Source organism: Amblyomma americanum, chromosome 7 (assembly GCF_052857255.1).
Source record: "Amblyomma americanum isolate KBUSLIRL-KWMA chromosome 7, ASM5285725v1, whole genome shotgun sequence".
Taxonomy (NCBI): Eukaryota; Metazoa; Arthropoda; class Arachnida; order Ixodida; family Ixodidae; genus Amblyomma; species Amblyomma americanum.
In genome coordinates, this window is record NC_135503.1 from 112,228,935 (window position 1) to 112,255,108 (window position 26,174).

Below are 26,174 nucleotides of genomic sequence, written 5' to 3' on the forward strand. Positions count from 1 at the left end.
CTTAAGTAGAGTAAGATAGACAAGACGCGGTCGTGAGAGTTTTAAGAGGCGCGAATAAGCACTTTTCTCCCTGCACCTCCCCTCCCCCCCCCCCCCCCCTTCCCACTCTCCCCGCGACCCTCCTCTCAAGGCGGGGTGTTTCCTCGTTAAGAAGCCAGGGTCAGAACGTTGTTTTGAGCTCTTTATATTTCTCATCCAGCTGTTTCGCAAGGAGTTTTGGAGTAGGTTCCGTGAGTTGGCGCCGCCACAGTTTACAGCGTTGCCTCTCTGAACAGGCATAATCTATTGATTTATACTCATCCTGTAATCAACGTGACCTTCCAGTTCACCAGTTGGTTTTTTGAACACCGTTTCCCTCCGCCCCCTTCATCCTTCCCTGCCTTTCTCTAGCGGGCTTGCAACTAATGCCGGAAGCTGTTAGTCCGGTACTCTTAGTTTTTCACCCGACAAAATATCCTCGGAAAAGCCCCGGCCAAATTTGCTTGCCCCCTCCCCTGCAACTTGCGACCAACCGATGTTATTTTGTTTTCTTTTTTCGTAACAGTCTGGTTCGTGTGCCTTCACTCAACGAATGTTCATTTTAAACTCAGCGCTGTTCCCTGTCTGCCACTGTGCCCCGTGTCTCCCGCAACGTATGACATCGATATGTAAAATAACGGTACATTTGTTCCTGAAATACACTACATGCAGTTGGATACAACTCAAGAAAGAAGCGGCTGATGCCATCTCAAACCTGACCCTCCAGCCAATGACGTCGACCGATGTTTATGATGGCGCGGATAATGCGATTAAGCCGTGGTTATTCCCCTTTCATCTGTAATACCCTACAATTTATAGCAGGTCCAAAAAGACCGGTCAAGAGGGAGAATCGATCGACACTATTCGCTGGAGAGGCTCCTTTGAGGGGCATTGCTGCTACGGTCTTGAGTTGCATCCGACTATAGTGAGCTAGATGAAGACAGCTATGTGCCTCTTGGCCTCACAGATTTATCGGTCGTGAGGAAAGAGGACTGTGAAGCTGCACGAAAGCGAGGAGGCTGCGCAGGATGCTATGCCACTGTTGTGCAGCAGCGCAGTAATTAAAAAACAAAGGTGCCGAAAGAAAGACCTCCAACGTCTTTCTTTCAAGAACAAGCAGATAGCGAAACAATATGCCAAAAAAAAGACGAAGACTGACAGAAAACACACCACAAAGCGCCGTAATTCAACTAGCTTATTCTCTTGCAATGCGCCTACATGTATACAATACAGCGCATAAGCGCGCGCAGGAAAAACTACAAACGTATAGGCGATACGTCGTTTTCCTCCTTGACAGCGACGATGAACTACGTGTTACACGAGGCAGCTTCACAAACTAAACACAAACACATTACTGCACACCAAACTAGTATACAAGTTAATGGGCAGCTTCGGAGCAACCGTTACTGTGTCATTATGCTCACGACGTGCATACTAGTTCGGCGTGCAGTAATGGGTTTGTGTTTAGTTTGTAAAGTTGCCTCGTGCATCACGTAGTTCATCGTCGGTATCAAGGAGGAAAACAACGTATCGCCTATATGTAGTTTTTTCTGCGCGCGCTTATGCGCTGTATTGTATACGTGTTGGCGCATTGCATGGGAATGAACTAGTTGAAGCACGACGTTTTGCGTTTTGTGGTGTGGTTTCTGTTAGTCTTCGTCTCTTTTTGTGTGCGCCGGGAGTCGTTTGGTACGTGTAACCAACTAGCCAACCAGCGCGTCCTGAGCGAAACATTGTCGCGGTGAGCCAAAGTATCGGAAATTTCCCCTACGTTCATGCGCAAGTCACCGTTTTGCAACACGCCAACAATGCCGGGGAAAATGTCGCCGCACTGCAGTTCTCCAACATTAACCTTGACTGAAGTGAAGGTCGGCTGCCTTTGTTCATTCTGCAGGCCTGTCGCTGTCCACGCGCAAAACGCTGACACTTGTGACAACTAGTGGGCACGGCCTTCGGCATGCCCAAACTGTTGTGGTGCGCACGTGTGCAATTAGTTTTGTTTTTGGCTTGTACACTGGCATATCGCGACCGACAATGAACCTTTTCGCTCCACTGTCAAATGTTATCAGGCTGCGTCACTTGAGAAATTATACCGGCTTCAAATTGCTGTCTGGCGCTGCCTTTCTGCGTATCAATCTGCGCATTTTTTTCGTCAGACGTGAACTTTCCTGATTGGCCGATTATAAAAAAACACACACACATGGACAAGCCTTTCTTTGACACGCACATGCTCTTCTTAGAGTTTAAAAGGAAACGCGCAGTCGCGCGTCAGTTTCCCGATCTAACCTACGTTATCCTATGCAATTAAATTCAAATCCCGCCTTCCTGTAACGAAATGACGCATTTAATCGTTTTAATTATTCATTTTTATCGTAACTAGACCAAGGGCCCGCAGACTTGGCCGTCGCCTTGAAACAAACACGGCCTTATCCCCGATTTTAAGAGAGAAGCTTTACAAAGAGCATCCCGAGGAAAAGACGCGCCACCGTTGCCGTAGGCCCGCAACCACTGCCAACACTGCCTGATAGTGCCAAGTCTGTTCGGAGCTACGCGCAAGGAATCTTACAGATCTATCTCGATTCGCCTGGCCTGGTATGGCGACAGAGTGCTTTTAACAATGGGAAATAGTGTGGCTGTGCTCTAGCCCGTGCAATGATAAAAAAAAAACTGGCCTCGGAAGGTCCGAGCAATATTCTTTGCGGCAGTCTACGGCAAAAAAAAAAAAAAAACGCCATTCGCCTAGCCCGCTTTATGCGGCACCGCGCTGAGGCCACATGCCGGCACTCAAGCCTCAAGCAAACTACATCCAAAGGGTATGCAGTTCACAACGTTTTCCAGTTCAACCTAAACCACACCGGAACCTAGAATACAAAAATCCTGCCCTCGGCAAAGCGAACCTCACACGAAGGTATTCATCACGATGGTTTATGTCGGTTTATGCAGATTACCGCTAAGTGAGCACAGCGACTACACTTCCGATAGTGTTTTGCATGACAGGTGCCCGCAGGCTGAGCTCACGGCACACCGCTGCTTTTACCTACTTCCCCGTTCAGAGAGTTACGAGCTTTGAGAAGAATGCAATCTTAAAAAACGTTCACGCAAGTGTTGGCCTCGGAACATGTACTTTTTTTCTCAATTGGCCTCCCGTATTGTGAATTCTATGCATATGTCTTCACTTAGCGAAACATTCACGCACTCATATATTATGGCGCATTTCTCATTCACCGCCTCTGTAATGTAATTTTGCATTAATTAAATAATAATTACTTTCGTTCTCCCTCTCGAGCATGGCAGAATTCTCAGAAAGAGATGGTGGATCTTCTCCATTTCCGTGCGAAACAAGGTGTGTCTTATAGCTCTGTTCAGTTGTGTAACAACGCCTCTTCCCTTAGAGAGGAGGGATAACGTGCCATACGCATCGAGGTGCATTCCTAATAGGATCGCCGAGTGCAGTCTGTAGCGACCTAGTCGGTGATGAAACGAAAGGAAAATTTTCTGCCAAGTGATATTCAAGTGATGAAGCAATTTCGAGATACCCTATACATAATCGAGTCCTTCTCTTGCAAATTTTGTTTATGTAGAACGCATGCAAATGTTGCCGCCTCGATAAGAGCGCGCTTCTTCGGTGTCCAGTCACGAAACGCAAAAGAATTAAGTAGCTCCGTTATGTAAAAAACCTTAAGCGACGACGTTGTACGGGTCCCTCTCATGTGACAGGAAACAAGACATGAGCGTTCAGTAACTAATTACATCCTAATTCGGACGAGTAAACTATTACCTATTTCCTAACTTGTTTTTCTTATCCAGAAGTCATTTTCAACTCCAGAGGAGAAAGTCAAAACACTTATCACTTCGTGCAAACTGGTTGCTCCCGTTTTTGTGAAGGGTGCTGTACGCGCAATCGACGGCCTATTCTGCAGCGAGAGCCGTGTTGGTATCGAGCTGCAGGATCGTGTCGTCGGCGTCGTCCGCGCATGCCGCAGCAGCGATGTGCTGGCCTGGTCAAAATGACTGCGAACCCTCTGAGACACTGAGAAGTTTCGGACTTTTCAGTGTAGAAGATATGGTCCTAACTATCAGTATGTAATAAATGACCAGCATTTCCTGGGATGTCGGAAACAAATGAGAAAATGGTCAGTGCTGAAGGCATTACTCCTACCATCGTGTTTTAAATGAATACCATTTTTACCGGTCCTCACTGCATTGTCTGCCTGTATACTTCATGCCAACCTCTATTGTCAGTGGAGTTGGGTGTCGATCTATAGGGATGTCTTTTGCGCCTAATCGTATTTGCAGTGCAATTTCAAGGCACCAGAAACCTAGCACGCACACACGCACACAAACACATGCACAGAAGACACACACACACGCACACGCACACCCACACACACACGCACACCTTAAAATTACAATGATCGATCAACAACTTGCCAAACAAGAAGTGCTCTTAAGATGTATTTACAGTGGAGTGCTCAGCATGTGAGATCAGCTTTTTGCTCGCACCTGTACGGATCATAAAAATGCAGAGAGTAAATCAATTAACTAAAAAGGAGGTGTGTAAGCTTTTTACTTCTGCTACCCATTTCCTGTCCTCCAACATAATTTTTCAGAGCTACTAAACGTTGTTTGGCGCCGGTTTCAATTTGAAGCTATGAACTGCCTTGACCAAAGATGTCCGCTGTCGCAGATATTAAGCCCCGTATTCAATTCCGACTCTCATGCGTCAAGGCGTCTCTAAAAAGCTCTAATCGAATTATGGCTATCGGTTCTGGAAGAGTGATTGACTGGCGGAAGCGCGCTTACCGCCACAGGCGGGCGCACATGACATAATAAATCACATTGTCAGGAAACCTGGCTGCTTTCCGGGTTATTATCCGCAGTGGTTAGTACATACCTAAACCAACACGAACACATACAACTGCCGACTGTTCCGAGCAGCTTTAGTTAGTATTTTGTAGTAGGAGCATGCGTGTACTCATATTACAACCACCTGTGCGCACTACTTTTTGGTTTCTGTTTTAATTTTCTGACTGCAATCTATTCTTCTTGTATTACATAGTGCAAACAAGAAGCATGTGCTAGATTTGAGTATTGTGCGGCAGTTTTGTGTTATCATTCGTATGTTATCACGTCCCGTTTTTTTTCTTTATCCCCCTTGTTTATCACTCGCACATGTGGGAGTTGGACATGATCGCAAGGCTGTGAGATGCAGCTTGAAGAATATCATGTGCTCGTTCACAGGTCAACTGTGGCTGAACACTCGTGGGTTGGTGATATAAGGCAACTGAACTTAAAACAGAAACTTATCAACACATGATTATTATACTCTGATAAAAGCAATTAAATTGTGAAAACCATGCAGGCTTATTGCTCGGTTGCACATAACAGTTTAACTCGGAATACAAGATGTAGAAGGTCCTCAATAAGAAAATACAATCACAGTGCAAGGCAAGTTCACATATAAGTGAACACAAATGAAAGCCTTACGGATTCACCAGCGTAAATTTCTTTTTTCGCGACCTTTTTCGGTTGCACATAATATATGTGCTGGCACCAAACGCGATCGCCTCAATTTCGTGTGATCATTCGAAGCCTGTCTAAGATGCACTTAACTTTACCAGTCGTCATGTGATTCTGTTCTTTCAACGAAGGCGCTCATAGTAAAAAAAAAACACTTATCATAGTCATCATTACAACGAATTCATTTGAAGAACTGCGTAGGCCATATATAGTATGTCGCACCTCAAGTTCCAATACTTTTTTTTCACCCTCTATATATACATTAATGAGGAAGCATTACTAGGCTATGTCGACAAGGTCATGGTCACAAAACGTGTTCGCAGCAGTTGTGAGGAACTTAGAAGGGCTAGCGCCAAACAAATTGTTGTAATCGAAAGAAGGATACGTGAGGTTAATGTCGAAAAATGAATTATGTCGATAAATTGCTTAGTTAATTAATTGGAGCCAAATATGTTCACAAAGTGGGCTTAGCCAGGGCAACGTTTGGCGCCAAATTTGAAAAGCCGGAAGTGTAGGCGGAGCCAACGCGTGGCGCCAAATTTGAAAACGAACCGTGGCGCCAAGTCTCAAAACTCATAAATGGGAATTGGTGGAACTTAATTTAGTAAGTCAATTAATTGTGGTAATTAGGAAATTGGATGAATTTACACCTGTGCTCAATTGAGTAAATGTGAGGAGAAGATACCAGTGAAGCAAAGAGCGGCGACGAGTGAAGCAAAGAGAGGCGAAGCGAAACGAGGAGGCGTCAATGCTTTCGCATTCCTCCAAAGCGGGTTACCGCAGTGACCTGAACGTTTTTTATTATTTGTGTAAGCCATGCACAAGTCATCTGAGGGATTTAAAAAATAGGGAGGGCCGTAAAGTAAGATCTCACGATAGCCTTTCATTCAGCGCCCAAAGGCCATGTTCCCGAGTTGTCCTCGGCGGCTGTGGCCGGTGTAAGCCGCCTGTGCGAAAGCAAAACAGGGTTGGAGGCAGGCAGCCTCTTTGCGCGAAACGAGAGATACACATCTTTCTGCGACGTCCCGTAGCAGAAATAGACAGTATACGGAAACCTGCCATCTATCGCTTAGAAGACGCCAGTGCTGCCCGCGCCCGACTCGGCAAGTTTTACCTTGCCGGGTGAAGAAAACGCAAGGAAAAAAATAAAAAGAAAAATCTGTAACAGTGACGAGCGCAGAAAACCGCAACGAGGAACGCTGCGGCGGCACTGCTGACGAAAAGAAGCGCGGTTTATGGGGGAGCCCGTCGGGGCACATTCCTGGTCTCACTGCCCCGTCCAGGGCGAAACCCTTTCTCAACGGGCCGGCGGACGCATGCTCTCACCGAACCGCTGTGGCGGCTCAGTGGTTATGGTGCACGGCTGCTGACCCGAAAGACGCGTGTTTGGTCCCGGTCGCTCATTTAGATGGGCAAGAAGTGCTACAGGCCCGTGTACTGTGCGATATCAGTGCACGTTAAAAGAACCCTGGAGGCCTTCACTTAGGCGTCCCTCATAGCCTGAGTCGTGTTTTAACGTTAAACTCCATAAGCAAACAAACAGGCCTACTCTCACCAGGCATCGGCTCTTGGCGGCATGCCGTATTCTGTACTATACCATTTACCAGACAGTTGCTAGATAGGCCAATATTATATCTTGGATATCGACACAACTATCGCTATCACAAAGTGCTAATGAGGGAATGATCGGCGCTTTAGCTGCCTCATTCTCGGTACATACCTCAGCCATGTTACGAGGGAAGGTTGAAGGAGAGAGTGAGAGAAGGAAGAGACAAACAGCCGTCGTATTTCTAGTGTAGTACTACGGATTAGTTCCGAAGGTACGTTAAATAGAGACAAGAGACAATGCTGAAGGTCATATTAGGATCAAGGGAGAGGCACGGTAATTCGCAGTCTCATGTACAATATTCTTGGTAAAAAATTTTGAACATTATTATGGATATAATAAAGGAAATGGTCCATTCTTCTGATGTGTAGGAAAATCCTTCTTTTAAGGTGTTTTCATCGTTCGCATGCAGTTACTACTGCCGTAGAAAGCCAACGGGGAACGCTTCTGACGATACCAAAAAGGTTAATGGAAAAACAATTCAAGACTGCCCTCGGGTTATCTGTGGATATATTGATTGCTATAGTGAAATCTTACATTACATTAAAAAATTGCGTTCATAAACGGTTTCCAGCTGAAAAATACTCTTGTTCATAACTGTTAGGTATGCGAGTGGACACCTGAGCCGAATATATGGAAATTGATAAAGGGAGTGAAATACATGAGAGAGCGGAGTTGGAGCTAAACTCTAGGAACACACAAGACTGCTCGTGATATGAACGCGAGCAGCGTTTGACCAGAATTGCACCTTTCCAGACATGGCTACTTCTTGGGACAATCATAGTACACAAATACGAAGTATGGACGGATGAAAAGCTAGTTGGCACGTGTTTCTTTTGAGTATACTGTTTTGTTGTGTGTCTTGTCAGTCAACGAAGGAAAACAAAGACCGATGGCCATGTCGACTAAGGCGTCGAGACACGAAGGTGCTATGTTTTCTCCCGCGGTGGATGTAGTCGTTGTTGTGGAAGAAGTCACTCGCGGTGCTCAGGCTTCTTTTTTCTCGGGGCCGTTGTTAGCGACTCGCGCACAGCCATAAAGAATTCCGCTAAGGGGAGAATATCCGTGGATGTCTACCGAATAATCCAGCACCTGAAACGCTCACTGGACAAAAAGAACGAGCTAATTTGGTTCCTCGCACACATGGGGGACGTCTCTCCCTACCTCACCAACCTCAACGAGGTCGCTCACTCCGTCGCACGAGGTCTCGCAAACCATGCCGAAGAGAGCCATTGTGAAGACGGGGGGGGGGGGGGGGGGGGGGAGAGATAGGCTGAAGAGCTTCAATGCATTAACCAAAGCCTTCTACCTGGGCCGTCGGACCTTCCCTCTGCTTAGAAACAAACGATGTAGAGCTCAGGCAGTCGCCCGGAGGCAATTACAAACGTACATGTACCAGAACTCACTGCAATACAAAAGTAGCTACCGCGAAATATATAACACCAGCACGTGCGAGGTCTGCAAGACAGGCGTAGCCACACCTAAACACTTACTCTGGGAATGTAAGGCACACCTAAACGGTGTTAATGCCGTAACCCTCTCTTCGAGGTGATCCGCCGCTCTGCGCTGGTCAAGCCTCAACGACCAGCTCTGGGCCGTCCAACAGGCCCTCGAGGCGGCGAAGGGACAAAATCTCGACGTCCCCATGTGGGACACCTAGGCCCGGTCACGCTAAACAGTGCCGGACACTCAGTAAAGTTATTACTCACTCACTCACTCCTGGATACCGCTCGAACGGACACGCTCAGAAACTTTCGGGTAAGCTCGGCTTCGTAGTCGACCTCAGCTATGACGTCACGTTAGGCCTCGGGTTCGGTGCAGTTTTCGGGTAGTGTTCGCCTGAATTTGTCGAGAATAGGAGCTAAAAGCATTTCATGCTTATAATTCCGCTGTGCTTATCTGATCATGCACTCAAGTGAGCATTGCGTACCTCAAGACCGCTCCGTACTGGTGAATCCTAACGACTAACCACGATTGCTCTTCTTAGAACTTTTTATTTTTCAACCTTCCTTCTCATTAGGTACTATCAACGCAGCATTGCCTGGTTGCGACGCTGTTTCGCTGTTTTCATTATCGTACACCTTAGTCACATGGAAGCCAACGGCGCTCTGCGCACCTTTTTCGTAATGAGGCATACGAATCGGCGACCTTGAAGAAGACCTCGTGAACGTATGCGTTGCTTGCAGTAATACTGAATTATGGTGGACACGTAAGTCAGAACGCCTGCCTAATTCGAAGCTAGGTTCATTCATGTCTCCGTTCGATAAAAATGGAAAAATAAGCCTCATCGGTAACAGTTCCTTCGTATCGCATGCTTGAGAGCACGGTTTGTTGTCATGCAGTGAACGTTAGTGACGCTATACAAATCTCTCATTCCAGGCCTGCGCTTTATTGCCGATAAGGCGCGAATCACTTTCAATTTAACATTCATAGCACAACGAACACACAGGGACGTAGAAGATAAAACAACCGAACCCAAGCGCTAACAATTTGTCCGCATGTTTTAAGGCGATCAGTTAAAGTCTTCAATGATGTCCACTGTACACAAACAATCTCCTCACTGCCGACTGGGTATTCGGTCTAAGCACCATCAAGCCAATTGTAAGAATATAACTTAGAAGAGCGGAAAGTTGGAGAAGTTGCTTGAAATGCATACCTGAAAAAGCGCGAAAGGGACCACACGGACGAAGAAAAACGAATTACAAGGCCAGGCGCTAACTCGCAACTGAACTTTGTTAAAAAAACAGTACGCGTATAAATAGGAGCACAAACTGCACAAAAAGCGCAAAGGCAGCAATTATCACACGATGCGCCACGCGCATAAAACCAAAGCACTTAATGATTTCCACTGAAACTCAAGTCATGAGGGTAGAAAATTTGAGTTCCCCGTCAGTCTATGCTACGGAAGTTACACTGATACAATTAGCACTATTCAACTGGATGTAAAAGGCTTCCATGAGTTCTCGAACCAAATGGTCACAGTACCTGAAAAGAATCGTTGTGCAACCAACAGCGGTGTGCACTGTTTCTTTTTCTTTTTGTCGTTAGTAGCTCACGTGCGGCAATGCTTCGTCAGGTTATAAAGACAATCCCTTCCAAGTAATCTCTTGTTCTCTCCTATTCTTTCATGAAGACAACGCCCTGTCCGGCCTACGAAAGCACAACAGGAGAGTGATAACTTGTAGACAACCCTCACGCCACATGGAACGAACGGTGCTGTGGGCTTGATGATCGACTCGTTTCTTTCTTTTTTTCATCATCATTTTACCAGCTGCGCATCTCAGAACAGAATTCACCCAACTTCCGAGATGTCGAAAAGACCACCGGGGCGTTGCAGCGCCCTGCAACATTTGCAGTCCCTGTGCCATGTGGTGCAAGCACGGTATCACTGCGGATCTTCGCCGCTCCGTGACTAGAGGTTTAGGCCTTGATCCAGTCTTGACCCACTTTAGTAATTTGCCTCAAGCTTGCATGATTAAATACTTCGGATATCCGCTTCATTTTAGCTTGCTCACCTTTGAACTGACACTTTCCTTTAAATAATGCGAGCAAGATTGTGAGATGGCGGCTCCAATACACGAAGTTACTAGGTTTTTTTTTCTTTTTTGACGCAAGGCATCTAAGGCCAAATAGCGAATACTTGAAGTAACAATTCCATTCTTAATGACTTTGGAGTGACCGGACAAGTAAACAAGTTGTGCTTTTTTGGCACTAGGGTGGCAGTGCCAACAAACATGACCGGGCTGGAAATACATCATTAGGTCCAGAAACTGGAGCATTCCGTCTTTTCGGATCTTGACTGTAAAAATTACTATTTTTAACGCGCATAGGACATCTACAATTAACACTACGCTGTAGGTTACATTGAAAAGACAACACGAGATATTCGTCTACATGTCTACAGATTCTCGGAACTAGACCAGCTAACATATGTCGTATGGCTCTATATATCTTAGCGAAGAAGTTGCTAAGAGTAGGGGCAATTCAAAAACCTATTCAAACGTCGCTACGTTGAACAAAGAAATTTCCATTGCATTCTATGAGAGCCTATGCAAGATAAAACAAAAGTGTTTCAAGAAATGACCTAACCGGGATACCACATCTAGACACAAATGTGGCCTCGTCGTTTTTCGTCGTGATACACTCCTGACTTGTCTTCATTATCTCAATAAGGGGCATCGAGTAATGTAGGTCCTCTATATTCACAATAAATGCGGCACAATCTACTAGATTCTTGGTCCTGAAAAGACTCACCACGGACTCCGAATTAGGCACCAGGAACGGATCTTCCACTGCCACAGTTATCAGTCCGGAGAGGAGTGCCGCCTTTGTTGGTCTGCACCGTGAAAAATACAGCCAGTCGGAGACCTTGGGTCTTCTTGATGCCTCTCGCCAGCTTTTTCATGTTGTGGCGATGCATCAAAGTGACGGCTGCTTCTTTTGTCTCTATTCATGTGTTCCTATTCATACGCGTATTTTTCTCAAATTAACTTCTGTTGCCAGTTAGCATCTATCCTTCTAATTCTATCTTCGTACTTGTGTTCTCTTTGGCGGTTTTTTCAGCTATGTACAAATACAAGTCCGTGTTTCATCCTCCTACTTTGTTTCATTATTTTTTCTGCCTCGCCATGTGACTGGCAGCTCTCAGCGTTTCTTGAGTAGCAGCTTCTGCTGGACGAGTTGGTTCATTTTGCTATTTGGGAATGCTTATAGGGCGAGAGAAAAGACAAGAGACAGCAGATGAACGGGACAAGCGCTTGTCTCGCACATCTCCGGTCGAATTTTTTTTTTCTGCCGTGCTGCATACATTCCCGCTTAACTTGGCTTGGTTTGAGCCAATCCCGAAGAAAACAAAATACAATGGCATTATAAAATGGTACAATTCTGGCCCAGATCTGCCATTTCACTCTGCACACATGTCGCTATTCACACAAGTGGAAGAAGAGCAAGGCTGTTGTCCACCCTGATAACACTGCAGTGATGGGCAAATGTCAGGCTCGCAGTCATGTCCATTATGTCTAGCGTGGCATGACAATTGATCTAGCTTGTGCCACGCTAAGAGTTCACCTCAATATGTGCTCGTAGTTCGTTTTTTCTTCTGATCTGAAGACTGCCAGATGTTTCAGGCCTGAACGTGGAGCCTGCGTTTATCTACAAGTTTTTTTTTTTTTTGTGCCTCATGTGGCCTAAAGCTGACTTACACGTCACAGCCATCATTTGGCTCATGAAACCGAAATAGAAACAGCGTGAGAGAAGAAATTCAGTTATAAATTATTTAGCGGTTCTAGATGGATGCCACGCGATGATTCATGCATTGTAATATCTATCACATCATTTGAAAGAACAAAACTCGCAACTAAAATTTTGGTATCTTCGGGCAATTCATTCTCCATTCTCTCGCTTCTTTTTCACCTACAGTTGCTCCTGTGACGTCAGGATTCATTGCAAAACCGCTAGTTGCTTTATCATCCAAGGGTGCAGCTAGTCACATTATAATGACATCGCCTGGAACGAATTGCGCGTCTTCTGCGAATCACCAAGAAAGCGCTTCAGGCTCTGTGATGACACTTTCTGAAGCAAAAGCCTTTTGTTCAAATTCCCAAAATTTCATGGAATAAACTCAATGGCGCCGGCACCTGCTTTAACCGCGTGTTGAAGCTTGCCAGTGACCCTCCCTTTTTCAGTTCGCGCAGTCCTTTAAACGGCTTGGTGCTAAGACTCAGCACAACCATGACACCACTTACGTCAGCTTTCAGGGAAATAATGTAACTTTCTGTATTTCGTATGCTAATTACCTCTTAGAATCGACGATTTCTGAGGAAACACCGAACTTGCGCATGCTAAACTTCTGATACCTTGGAGGGCGTCTCAACAGCGGAAAACGGCCGACATTATTCCCGCTATTCTTTTTACCTCTATCGGGTCGTAGTTGCCCGAAGGCGCGAAACAAGGAAAGGAGGAAAGACGTCTATAGAGCAACGCGGCGCACGCCGGGTAGTGCAATCCTATTCGCGGTTCTCACCTCTGATGACCCGCATTAAATGCAGTCCACGTAGCTCCCTTGCAGGTTGGGGCGAAGGTCGAGGACGTGCGCAAAGACCATTAGACACGTGTTCCTCCCGCAGATCGCGCTCTTCGATGCGTGGCACGCGTCTAACGCGTTTGTCTTGCTAAATCAGCGGCCAGCGCGAACCCGAACTCCGAGCTCTCGCTATTTATCTTCAATGTCATCAGTTGGGGAGAGAAGTGTTTAGGCAAAAGCTATGTCGCTACTGTGTACAGCAATTCCCGAATGCAAACAGAATTCGTGTTTGGCGCTGCCGTACATCCTACGCGTCGCTTGAAGTGTTTTAAACAAGAATCTTTTGACTTCGAAAATCGATATTTCAAATACCTGTCTCGTGTAGGAAATTTTGAGCGCGTATCAAAGCTCATTGAGGATAGTGAGCACGAAGAGTTTTGTTCAGCCGTCTTAAAGTAAAAAAATATATATATCCGCGCTCTTACTTTATTTGAAGAGTACGAGTTTTCAACAGCGAGTAGCGTGCCCTATGTCCACCATCTGTGCGAGGCCAATTCACTGCGTCGGAGGTCATTACACAAACGTGTGGACCCTGTGTAGCAGAAGTTGGTGTGGCTTTGTAGCAATGGGCGTTGGAAAAATAACGAATATAATGTATCTTTCCGCCCGCCGGAGGCCAAGTGAAACTGAGTGAGAGTTGTAGCCGCACTGCGCTCTTTGTTCCAGTGCCCTCTTCCAAGATGACGTGGATCACGCGTCCACGGGTGGCACATCCTTTAATGTTGCCACTATTTGATCCACATGGCCCTTATGACCCACTGTGGGCCAAATAAAGTGCCATCCAGGGCGCGTCCATTGGACAACAGGCGAGCCATAGATAGCGTTACTTAGATGGACATGTCCAGCAATTTCGGACAAATATTTTGGAAAGTACAAAATTGTAAGACACCTTAATAGTAATATTGAAGGTAATGGTGCATTCTTCTGATATGTAGCACAATCTTTCCTTTAAAGTGTTTCCATCAGTCGAATCCAATAGCTGACTCCCATAGAAAACCAATGGAGAACGACGATAGCAATAACGTTAATAGAAAAAAATTCAAGACTCCCGTCGGGGGACCTGCTGATATGCTGATTATTATAGCGAAATCTTAAATTATGTGAAAAAATTGCGTTCACAAATGGCTTCCTGTTCAAAAATGCTTTTGTTCAGAATCGCTGGGTATGAAAAAAGAACTGTTAAGTCGACTCCACTTCCGGCGGGAATGCCGAGATGTGCACAGCTCGAATTTGGCTTGGCTGTGTAGTATTTGGCAGAAATTCCGGACTCTGCTGCGCATATTGTGCTGCTCCGCCACGCTCTCCACTGTTCGCAAATTCAGCTCTGTTTAAAGTGCGTTATGCGCTTCCTAAATACATTTAAGGCAAGTGAGTAATTGGTACCATAATCAGTGAAAACTGTTGGGCGAGTTGGTAAATATTCATTATTCATAACAGCGCAGGAAAGACGGACAAAAGGGGAGAACCGACCAAACAAGCGCTGTAGGTATGGTAATATTTTCTGCTACACCCAATCTTTGTAGACTGAAGGACCAATTGGCTAGAGAAATAATGAAAGCCTGTCACATGAATAATTCTGAAAACACTTAATTGCGTCAGTCGGCCTTCTGTAGTGGTGTCACAGAACGAACTTGATTTCCTCAAGGGTGCCCATCTTGATTGATAGCGCGATTAAGGACGCGTCCAGTGTTATCTTCCTCTGGCCAGAGCGTTTTTTGTTTTGTTTTTGGACACGTACGCATTAGTTCATGCCTTGTATGCCGGCTCCGTTTATGTTTGTTTTTTGTACGATTCGAAGATGTATTTATTCTTCCCTTCCAATAATAAATTTCAATTGAAGTCAGCTCTTGTTTTGTCTATTCTCCCCTTTTGTCCGTGTTTCCTGCGCTGTTGTGAGTAATTAATTGGTACTATAGGCTCGTAATAAATCTGTCAAAACAATTCTTCGTGCTTTGCGCTGACAAACTCCCTATGTTGCCGCTGAAACCATATTTTGCGCCAAACACCAAATGTGCAATGTAAATTTCTTGAACTTACTGCGCCTACCAACGATGAATGAGTGGTGACAGAAAATCGACTTTCGGAATTCAATTACTTCGGAACTTCAATTTTTGGAAAGACTATATATGACGTAAAACAAAGCAAAACTTGTGTTTAGACATGACGTGGTAGCATTATTGACTTCGACGGTCTCTTCCATACCACCCAACGCCGGAATTAAATTCATGGCGGAAATTTTATTACACAGAAAAGCACTCCACAAAGCAGTTCTTGGGATTTTTAATTTAAATTATCGAGCATTTAGCTCAAAATTTCAGTGTTTCTGCCCAGCTATAGGATTGTTGAAAGCGCAGGAAGCCTAGAATAATAGCGTGTATGCTATATGATGCTCATTATGTGTTTCCAAACACGCAAATAATGCTCGCAAGTGAAATGCCAACCAACCTTGCAGCTTAAATTAAGATGCCTAAATTATCATCGGTCCGTGTTTAGCGCACAGCAAAGGATTAACGACACACTGATTTCTTGGACGTGCACGGCAAAATCGGATGGCAAAGACGGTGCGTACGACGAAATGCTGCATGTTTGTTACAAGAGACGATAGGAGAATATCACGCACATCTTGTTGAAATGAATGCCTTAAGGCAGGCTTTTTAGCGACAGCGAGAAAACGGACAAGCAGAATGCACCCGATATTAGTCCAAGGCGAAAACCATGCCACAAGTCGAACCGAATTTACGTCGACAGCAGGCACTCTAACCTTGCACAAGGCGCGGAAAGACGTTGTCATAGGGCCTCATAATGGCTACAAAACAGCACTGAGTGCACCTGAAGCTATTTTCGACTTTTAGCGGCCTCTCTAGCTGGCTTGCTGCTTTCTACAAGCGTCGAGTAACATTTGCACGTTATCAGGCTTCTAATATATTAGTCTCGCTAAGCTATCAGGCTTGCAAAGTCGCTCTCAACATTCCATGCAACTATTCTTAAATAAACCACTTTATAGAAATTTCAGTATCGTCACCCATTCGAGTATATTATCTAATTTATTAATGCGAAAGCATTTGGCTCTTTCGGCGGGGTCGTTTCCTGCTAAATGTGTTGGCAGCCGTTTTGTTCTAAGAAGAGTAAAGATAAAGAATGATTGTAATCGATAGAGGATGATTTGATGGTGATGTGCGACAAAATTTTGTGTTGCTAGGGTGATTAGTTAATTAATTAGGCCCAAAAAAGTTGAAAACCGCCGAAAGAGCGCGGACCTCGATATAGTGGGTAGACGGAAACACTACAGTGGACGGCAAAATAGAGGAAAAATAGGTAAAGGAGTAGAAATAAGGTTTGAAATGAATTAAAATGAAAGTGGTTAGTGATAATTAATCGATCAAAATGTTTGATTGACATGAAGTAATTAGTTAATCACTCAGAAAAAAAAGTCGTTGGACGGCCAAAAAGGCTGGACGGGGATAATTCTGCTGGACGGGAAAGCAGCAATGGGCGCGAAATTTCAAGAAGCCAAAATGTGTGACTGAGCTGAAAGGGGGATTTAATTACAGTAACTGTGCGAACCTTCTTCTGAAATTCTCCTTAGAGGAAAAAGAGGAACAATGAAGCGACAAGTTATTCTCAAAACACATGATTACACATTCCTCCACATAGGCAGACTTAAGAGCTTTCAGAATTCTCCCTAATGAGTATTTATTTGTCAGCTGCACCGCAGGTCTCTCAGACATGTCGCTGTGAAAACTTCCTACGGATTACCATCATTTCAGGTAATCTGACACCAAAATATTACGCCCATCAAAACAGAAAGCCCGGGCTCGAGCGAAGCAGGTGAGCGCCTTAGCCATTGAGCGAATCCTGTAATTAGAGCAACGCGCGACTGCTGTCATTGTGTCATCATTTCACCTAACCTGACCAAATTTTTCGCATCTAAATAAAATATTTGGAAAAGGGAGAGCGGCAAGGTTCCTTATTTCTTCGGGAATCGAAGAATTCCATTTATGAACTTTTTATATTCGGCACCTCCGATACCCATGAAGAAAACTGGCACAAAAAAATTTACAGAATATCGCGGCTGCTCCCTTAACAGTGCAACATATTGGCACCCTATATAACCTTGCAAGTTAAATTATTTTGCCAGCAGCGAGGTTCTTTCAAATTATGCAGGACAAATTATGACGTTGACCATTTTTATTTTTACATAAAAAAATTTTTTTCGCTTTGAGCTGTGCAAAGAATCCGCAACACAATTCCGACGTCTGTTTTCCTTGCAAGGTTAAAGAAGTCAAGAATGAAATTTGGTATCCTTGAAGCATCCCGGCTTTGTTATCGAGAAATTTTTTTTATAATTACGAAGGCTTATTAATAAATAAAACAGCTATTTTAACCTGAATAAACTTAGAATCAAGCCGAGTAGGATACCTTCCGTCTTATGTTATGTGAGTGCCGGAGGACTCAAATGAAACTTTTTGCATCAGTTACTCCGATTTCGCATGCCTGTGAGTGAGCGAAACGTAAATTTTTTGTGTCTATGTGTTAATTTTCTGCCGTTGAAAACCAGTCTTTTTTTCCTTTTTGCTGCCTCATACACAAGCTAAAGTGTCCAGTAAAGAGTCCACCTCTGCGAATTGAAAAAACGGGCGGCTTGTGGCTATCCCTTGCTTTGTAACCACAAGAATGCCACTTTCAGCTTCATTTTTTTTCCTTCTTTTGAAATTGCAGCGCTTCAAGCAAGAGAAGATACTCAGAACTGGATATTAATGAAATGGCAGCGCACAAGCAAACACAGACAGAAAGAAGGTGACAAGCGCTGATCTTTTCAGCGCGAGCTTCTTCCTTTGGCGCAAGGGACAGAGAAGACGAAAGAAATCGAGACGTGGTTTCAACGCCACCGTAATTTCAGAGCCATTCTAGAAAGTTCAGTTGGCACCAGTAGGCGTCAGTACCGCTGGAAGTGAAAGTTCGAGCCGGTATTGTTTTTTCTCAGTTCTCTTGTTTTAGCAACGCCGTCGTTCAGTGAGGTTACCATCATCCGTTGTTTTTAGTAAGGTGAACATTTTGTATTCCACAAGCTAAAAATGAACTGCAGCTTAATTTTGCGTTTTCGCGCTTTTTTTAACATTTAAGCCCCCCGGTCGTGAATAGGATATTTGTGGTACAATTTAGGATGTTGTGAAGCGGTTTCACAAATTTAATTTAAGACGCACTAACCGACAAATGCGCGATTTCGAAAAAACACGGCTTGAAACACTTGCGGTGCCGCGTTGCATTTCCTGCGGATTTCTTGACTTGATAGACGCTAATACAAGCTAGCGCAAAGCGTTTAAGAAAAAGATACAGTTAGTAGAAGTTTTTCAGTCGCTTTTCTGGAGTAGCAAAAATGCCGTTCTTGACAAAGCATGAGGACAGGAAGACAGCTTCGGGTTTTTATAAGGTATGACGCCGGCAACTAGTAGCATTAGGGGCAGTATTACACTAGATAAGCTGCCCACGAACTAGGAGGGACCATGCGGTATAACAGCAGTTTTATTTCTTTAAGTGGACTGACGCAGAACAGCAAGCGAGAGTTTCTTTTTTATTTTTCGCTTCACGAAATTGCGGCGGCCGCCGCCGGGATTCCCTCTTGCACCCTCCGTCTCAGTAGTCGAATGACATGTCCGATCAATTGTCGCGGGTGGTAGTACGGACAACTAATTGACGCCAGTTCAGACTGTATCGCTCCTTCTGGCGCGCCTTTTTGCTCCTGCTATCCTTGACGTTCATATTATCTAATCTTTTAGTAAGCTCATATGTGCACGCTTCAGCACAGAGGCCAACGGACCACAGTAGTTCCCCTACGTTAGAAACTTGCTCTACACTGGTGGTTATGACTGGAGGTGTGCGAATAGCACTTTCCAAAACCAAATCGAATACGAATAATATAGTGTTGGTACCGGATCGAATTCGAGTAATGAAAGAAGCGATTCGAACAACAACCGAATATTTGTACGATTATTCGCTACTTTTGCAAAAACTGGCACGAAGTGAATACTCCTACGAAACACCGTAGAGCCAGCGACAGCTCTGTAACTCGTGTAGTTATAGCTGTAGATATTGAAAGACGAAACCATGATCTCCACAATCAGGTGCCCAAGATTAAGTCAGGATATTGACTCTGACCGTCATTTCATGGCCCTCGAAAAATTACCTTCTGCTACTGACGACGATGGCGAACGAACTAGCCCCACCTCTCAGTTGCTGAATGGTACAAGCGTCATGAGCCGTGGCCTAAAAATTCTGAGGGCACCTAAGTCTTCCTATGTGCAGGAATGCGAAAGCATGGAACTTTGTAGAACGCGGTATTTTTTTTCCACGGAGCCTGTTGGCAGTGCATTTTTTATGTCGTTTCTATTATTAATTTTGTTATAATTTGTTTATTTTTTAATATTCATTTAATTTATGCTTAACTTTCTATTTATTTTAAATCTTTGTACATGTTTGTCTTGTTGTATTTAATCACCAATTATTGACTAATTAACTGATTACTAATTACCTATTGCTTAGTTGTTGCTAAGAGTATATGGGTTACAGCGATTACGTCATCTATGACGTCATAGTGCGACAGATTTCGCGGGCGGACGGACGGACGGACAACGATGAGCCATTAAAGGCTTTCGCCTTAATGTAAGGCACGAAGGCAGCGTTCGCTGAACGTGGCTGAACCCTGCTGCGTCGCCCCGTCTTGGGGTCCGCATGTTAGAGCATCATGGACGCCGCCACATGAATGGACTGCGTGGCGACGCCGAACGAGCAAACCAATTGCGGCACGCTGTGCCACATCGGAGTGGGCCCTGCTCTTGAAACAGCCATCGACGAATTCTGTGTCTGTTGTTCGAAAACTATTCAAAAAGTGAAGAGTGTATTCGATTCGTTTGGAATAGTTTTAAATGTGCATTATTTTACCCATGAAATGCCCTGTGACAATGCCATTCGGTTCCTAGACTTAATGCTAACCTTTAACGAAAGCCACATCTGCTGGAGCTACTCACCTAGAACTAAGAAAGCGCTATTGCCATGTGTCTCCTCGCACTCCAAGCTTATTAAAAGAGCAATAGCTAGCTTTTGCCTAAGGAATGCTTTGCAGAAAAGCTGCCCTCATGCAGTGAATGACAGCTTTCACCAGCAAGTCCGCCGCATTTGTGTCCACTCCTTGGTGAATCGCCACTTATGTATTCGTTTTTTAGTTTATTAGTGTGTCTGATACGCATGCGTCTTCTGGTGTCCTAAGTTGGCCGTTTCTCAATTAAACTCCATTTGTTATTCCAGCGCTGTCCTTTGTTCTTGTCGTGGTGTCTCGTGCTTTCCCTGGTGAAGCTATGTCTGCATTATTTAATATGCTCAGCGAATCGAATTGCAGGATATTCGATATTATACTCGAAAGTTTCGAATATTTGCACAACCCTGTAGCTATGACACATCGTCCAAAGTAACAAAACTCATTAATGACGCACTTGCATGCAAAGGTCGATATCGAGTGATTCTGTCACGATTCCCGCGGCGTATAGTCATTTCTGAGGCAATTTCTGTCGTATACGCCGCGGTAAATAGGTTCCGCAGGCACAATTTCCTTTCCTCCTACCCCGTAGCCGAGGCTTTAAAACTACGTTACAAGTTTCCGTAACTTGAACCTCCGGTGACGTGGCACCTTTATGCGGCAGGTCTGAAAATGGCGCCACGCATCACCTTACGCTAAAACACGATTCTCGCAACAGACCTGTAGAACGCGCTAACGCGTGAGCCATGGATTCCGAAGGCGCCCACTGCAGGTATTGTCCGCGTTAAGTCCATGCTAAAATATGACCCGAAAGAAACAAAAAAGAGTACTAAACTCGGAAGAAAGGCAATATGCAGCCCGTTACAATAACCCATGCGCGCTGTAAAGATGAACCCAAACACATCCTTCATTTTGTACGCAACAGATTAAGAAAGCGCAGCGCAACAAGGACAAGAGAGAAGGAACACATAATAAAGGACGGGCGCTGACTACCAACTGTTTATTGCGCCATAAACACTAGCACGATTTGCACCATTTTCCTGGACCTCGTGATAAACTGTCAGCCAATGGACATTGCAAAGGAACGCCTCACACGCTTGGCGATCATTACAAATCGAAAATGAACTCATGACACGTGCATGCACTGCAACGTGCAATAGCATTACTAAAATAATGATAAACCGACCACAAATAAAAGGTGTGCACGAACCAGCTACAGGCCTTAGACAACGACAGCTCTTAGCAGCAAGAAAATGAGTGCGGCAAACAAACGAAATCTAGTAGCTATATAAATCGCTTACGAGGGCGAGAAGGCGCAAATGCATGAGAATGGCGCATGTGCCTCTGCCATTAACATCAGCGGTGCCAGGGGCGGTATCGAGTAGATGAAACGCGAGGATGACAGAGGTGGAAAGGTGATGAAAAGGGTGTAAAATCAGAGTGCGAATAAAAAATGAAAACTTTCTAGGCAGTATATATGCACAGTCAGTAGGCTAAAAGCGAAAAAAACTGATGCCAATACATAACGCGGCAAAAAGTTAAAATCGTTTAATAGAGTACAATGAAAAATAACAAAAACGAACCACCACCGGCCAAACAATTAAGACGCCAAAAAGCACCAATAAAACCCTTTAAAAGACAGAGGAGAAACGATTCGCATAAGGCCAACTAACAACACTGCAAAACAACTGAAAGAAAATGAAAGACAAAGAGGCGAGGTGCGAGGAAAAACCGTTTCCCAGTATGCCTAGATGTGGTTAAAAGGCAAGAATCGCGCCCGCTCCAAGAAGGACCTTTCTTTCTCCTGTAGACAGACAAAGGGGCTTCTGATGCATTCGTTCCCAGCCTTTTCAATGAATAAACGTTAATTAACTTGCCGTTCTATTTTACTCCTTGCTGTTGCCAGAAATTTAGAGATGGTAGTCATCGCCAGTCCTATGTTTCGTGTTTCTTCTATCTTGTTCTCGTGGCGTTGCGCTGTGTTAATCTGTTTCGTAGAAGGTATGAACCAACAAGTTTGCGCCAGAATCCTCGCAGAACATGCTTCAGTTCTTAAAAGGTTTTCGCTGCAAAGAGATCAATCACAGAGCGCACGCTATCACAATCCAAAGGAAAGCGTGTCACCAGTCTATTGCGGTGATTTGCCCATAGAATTGTCTGTGTTGTTTACGCATTGCGGACGCGCCCACTGCGTCACCAGTGAAGCAAAAGAAAGGTGACGTCGAGAAGAAGGAATGGGTCTGCGTTTAAAGTTTTTTTTTTTGTGCGCCACAGCACCCATAGCTTTACCGGTTTGCAAGCACTGTAATAAGCGCCCAATCTGCACGCTTGGGTTTTTTTTTTACATAACACCCTGTCAAGGACCATTCAAGCTGTCTGTGCTGTTGACTCATTAACAATTTTAGATGCGTGGTTGTGAAATCTAATACGTCTCGGAAGCCTTGCCAGAGGTGGTGATCACGATGGCTCGTAAATTGGTGAAACCAAGCAGTGCTAAAAAACTATGATTTTAGTTTTCGTAGCCGCTGACACACTAGCTTTCGACTGTGTCATAAGTGATGGAGGAAAATGCCGCAGCCATCGTAACTCCGGCTCAGGCGCTATCGTGTCTAATAGCTTTCGGAGAAATGTTACAGCGGCCCCGGCCATGCGAGCCTGTTTAGTTGCGACACACACAAATGCTAAAAGGTCGAGAATGTGGGTTTCTGACTGTGATTTGTTGGCTGCTGACACCCACGCACGTGAAGTCGTGTATACCGTGGTCTCCTCTAGACCATAACACCAGACTTGGTACAACTCAGCAGAGGGACACAGCTCTCGGTTGCGCCTGCTTTTCAGAACGAGACGAACAAACACTTCCTTGAGTGCCCACTAAATTAGAGGTCTTCGTCTTGCATGCCTGTGTCAGGAGTCTGAGGTCAGCGATGCGTAGGTAATTGGGAGCGATTGCTGCCCTGCATGGAATGCTTCATTTGCACACGGCCCACGAAGATAGCCTCCCTATTCTGGACAGAGTCCAAGGCTGAGGTCAACTGCACAGCTTGCTGGCGCCGCGCATTATGTTGCCGTCGAAACAAAATAGACGCCACCTCCAGTGAGCCGACCTCTAGCAAAGCAAGTGCTGGCGGCGCTGCTGTAATTCCTGTGGCCCTGTTTACCAATTGGTCCAAAGAGGAAGAGGTGTGGTGTCGACACTCGTGAAGCCTTGCAAAATGAAGTTAGGTGCTTCGAAAGTATTGGGCCAAGGCAAGCAGGGCCAGGTATTTATGACACAGTAGTGAAATTAAATGAATGATCCCGAGAACCTCATCACGAGAAATTCGGGACAGCGCTCTCGTTCACCAATTTTGCTGGGATGTGGCGCATGATACTGAGCGTTAAAAATCCGCTTGCCTAAGCAAGCGATGACGTTCATGCAAATATGCTACCGAAACAAATACTAATAAGCTGCAATCAGGTTTTCTTCATCACAGAGGATGACCGGCAATCATCTGCAAAGCTGATGAGGCCTCGCCGGGGCTCGCTCGCTACAGGACGGTTATTTTTTAATACCAGGATAAGTTTAGTGGGCGCACACTTAAAACAAAGGCCGCGTTTCAAGTATATAAAGTATATAAGTCTTATAGTATCGACCAACCACTTTCTGTGTGCAGTTTTTATGCACAATCGAAAAGGCTTCATGAATTGGACAAGTGACGTCACCGCAACATAACAGGACGCCGAAACACACAGCCTAGTCTTTTTTTTATTCATCACTTTGTTGAATTGGAACCTGAAACTTCATAAAGGTGGTAGTAATAATAAGGAATTGAAATTAGTGTGAGAGAGGGGACACAAATGGTGTCTTCAAATAACGTCTTTGACATGCGGATGAACGTTGAGCGCTCCCCAGGCTTCAAATCATTTTTTTCTGTTTTTCGGTTATGATGCGATGCTTGACCTATAAAATTCAAGCCCAGTCATTGCTGCGCTTTCTTAACACGTAAGGAGGCCACATTTGAGCACAGATGTAAAGCACCTTCGAGAGGTGAGGAATGCCCAGACATTTGACTGAGCTCTCTGATGTTCTGGTCACTTAAAGGCCATTAGCGTTTCAGGGCACGATATGAATTCAGCGTTAAAAGGTAACTGAGGAATATTCGAAGTTTGCCTGTATTGCTGGATGACACGGTTCTAGGGAGAAAGGGAATACTTTAAGGGACAATGGTATTGTTCACAAGTCGCCAGTCACAAGAAGCACCTGTGCAGCCAACAAGGGGAGCGCAACAACATGGTGACTAAACCAAAAGGCAATCACCTCTGCTCGTCTAGCTTTGCTACTACAAGCCATAAAAGTGTCGTACTGTTCGAGGCCTTGTGATTAGGCTGCCTACCTAGCAACCTGCAGGGTGCCAGCGTAACCCGGCGTGGCTGAGAGGAATAGGTACTGTGGGCCGCCGAAGTTTGCGGCACGTGTGATGCCTGGCGGAGCGAAGCAAAACGAAAGCCTCTTGATATTGAAAGTAGCGACACTATCACCCACTCTCGCGTTTTCCTCCTCGATTATCCTCGCCCGCCGGCTGTGCGCGCTGCGCACGGCACGCTTCGCAGGCCATCGCGCGCTCGCCGGCCCGATGTGTTCCCTGGCACACATGAGCGCGCCGAAGTTTGCGCTTCTTTTCACGCTCTATTATTAAACACAACCACAAGAAAGTGATGCGACATGCGTGACTGCCACGAACTACATTTATCACTTTCTCGTTCGAGCAAGAAAAGCACTGAACGTGAGCGCTTGCGGCATGAGCAATCAAACCGCACTCCGTGCTCTTCAATACGGCCGAGTTTTTGTTAGCCTGATATTTGCGTTACGTTATTTATTCAACAATATTTTTATTCAATATTTCAATATACTGACGCTCCGCATTTTTGCGGAAATACTGTTTATGACACTGTTATTTGCGAATCGAATGAGGCAAAGATTCCGGTAATTTAGGTAACGAAATCGTTTCACGAGTGAGTGGTTGCAAAATGCTGGGAAATTTTCTTTAATGCGCGTTATGCAAATTTTAGCAGGTTTCAGGCCAAAAATTTTAAGCTTGGTTCGTCGGAGTGATGCACACGCCGCGGCTTTATTGCTTTTATTACAAATTTCAGGGCTGCTCTAAAGAGCAGAACTTTATTTTCTAGTTTTTTTCGTTTACTTAATTAACTACTGCAGAAGCGAGCCTGGCCAAGGGTTTGGCTTAATATTTCGGGGTGATTGCTGGTGCCAACAGAAAATTTTATGAAGTGGCGTAAAGATATGGTATTCTCTTGATGACTCATCTACGCTAATCACTCGAATGCCTTCAAGGAATGCTTCAGGTGCCCGTGCTGAATCAAAATTCCGAACTGTGAAGCGCGATTAGAAATGATGTATTCATTCAAAAAAACTCAAAAGAAAACATTTGACAGAAGTCTGTGTGGTTGGTAAATTTAATTTAGTAGAAAGATGACTGACACCAACCAGATTACTTTACGAAAAAAAACGACGTCTCGGGACCGGTTTGGTCCCTTCTTCAAGGTGTGACTACGGGCGAGATGCAGCTTGGCTTTTTAAGCTCTTGTTTTGAAGACTTTCGGGTCAGTGACCACAAACCATGGATGTAAGAAGAGGGAAGTGAGTCTACGGAAACGATTTGTACTCTTATAAACTACGGAGCTAAAGAATCTGATGTTATTTTGAAAGCACCATTTAATGCAGTTATCATAACAATTTAGCCTGCTACAATTCAAAGCTCGCTCTAAAAAGCACGTTTTTTTTGTGACTTCGTCCTCAGGTAGCATCAGATCTCGGAATAGCGGTAAAGTTGCGCGCAGTCGCGACGGTGGATCTAGCGCCCTAATCTCTCTAAAGATTCGCACCCCTTATAATCCCTGAGACATAAGATGGTACAACA

The 26,174-nt window shown here is 44.9% G+C and overlaps 1 protein-coding gene across 5 annotated transcripts in view; it reads right to left on the reverse strand.

Moving 5' to 3' along the window:
• LOC144099483 (sodium-coupled monocarboxylate transporter 2-like) overlaps positions 1-26,174 on the reverse strand; it is a 162,483-nt gene that overhangs the window by 66,421 nt on the left and 69,888 nt on the right. For 2 of the 5 annotated variants that reach the window (XM_077632815.1, XM_077632819.1), the window contains exon 2: positions 11,399-11,480. The exons of the other annotated variants lie outside the window; for them this stretch is intronic. In XM_077632815.1, the coding sequence (XP_077488941.1) occupies positions 11,399-11,480 (82 nt within the window). The remainder of the gene's footprint in view (positions 1-11,398; positions 11,481-26,174) is intronic. 5 annotated transcript variants of the gene reach the window in all.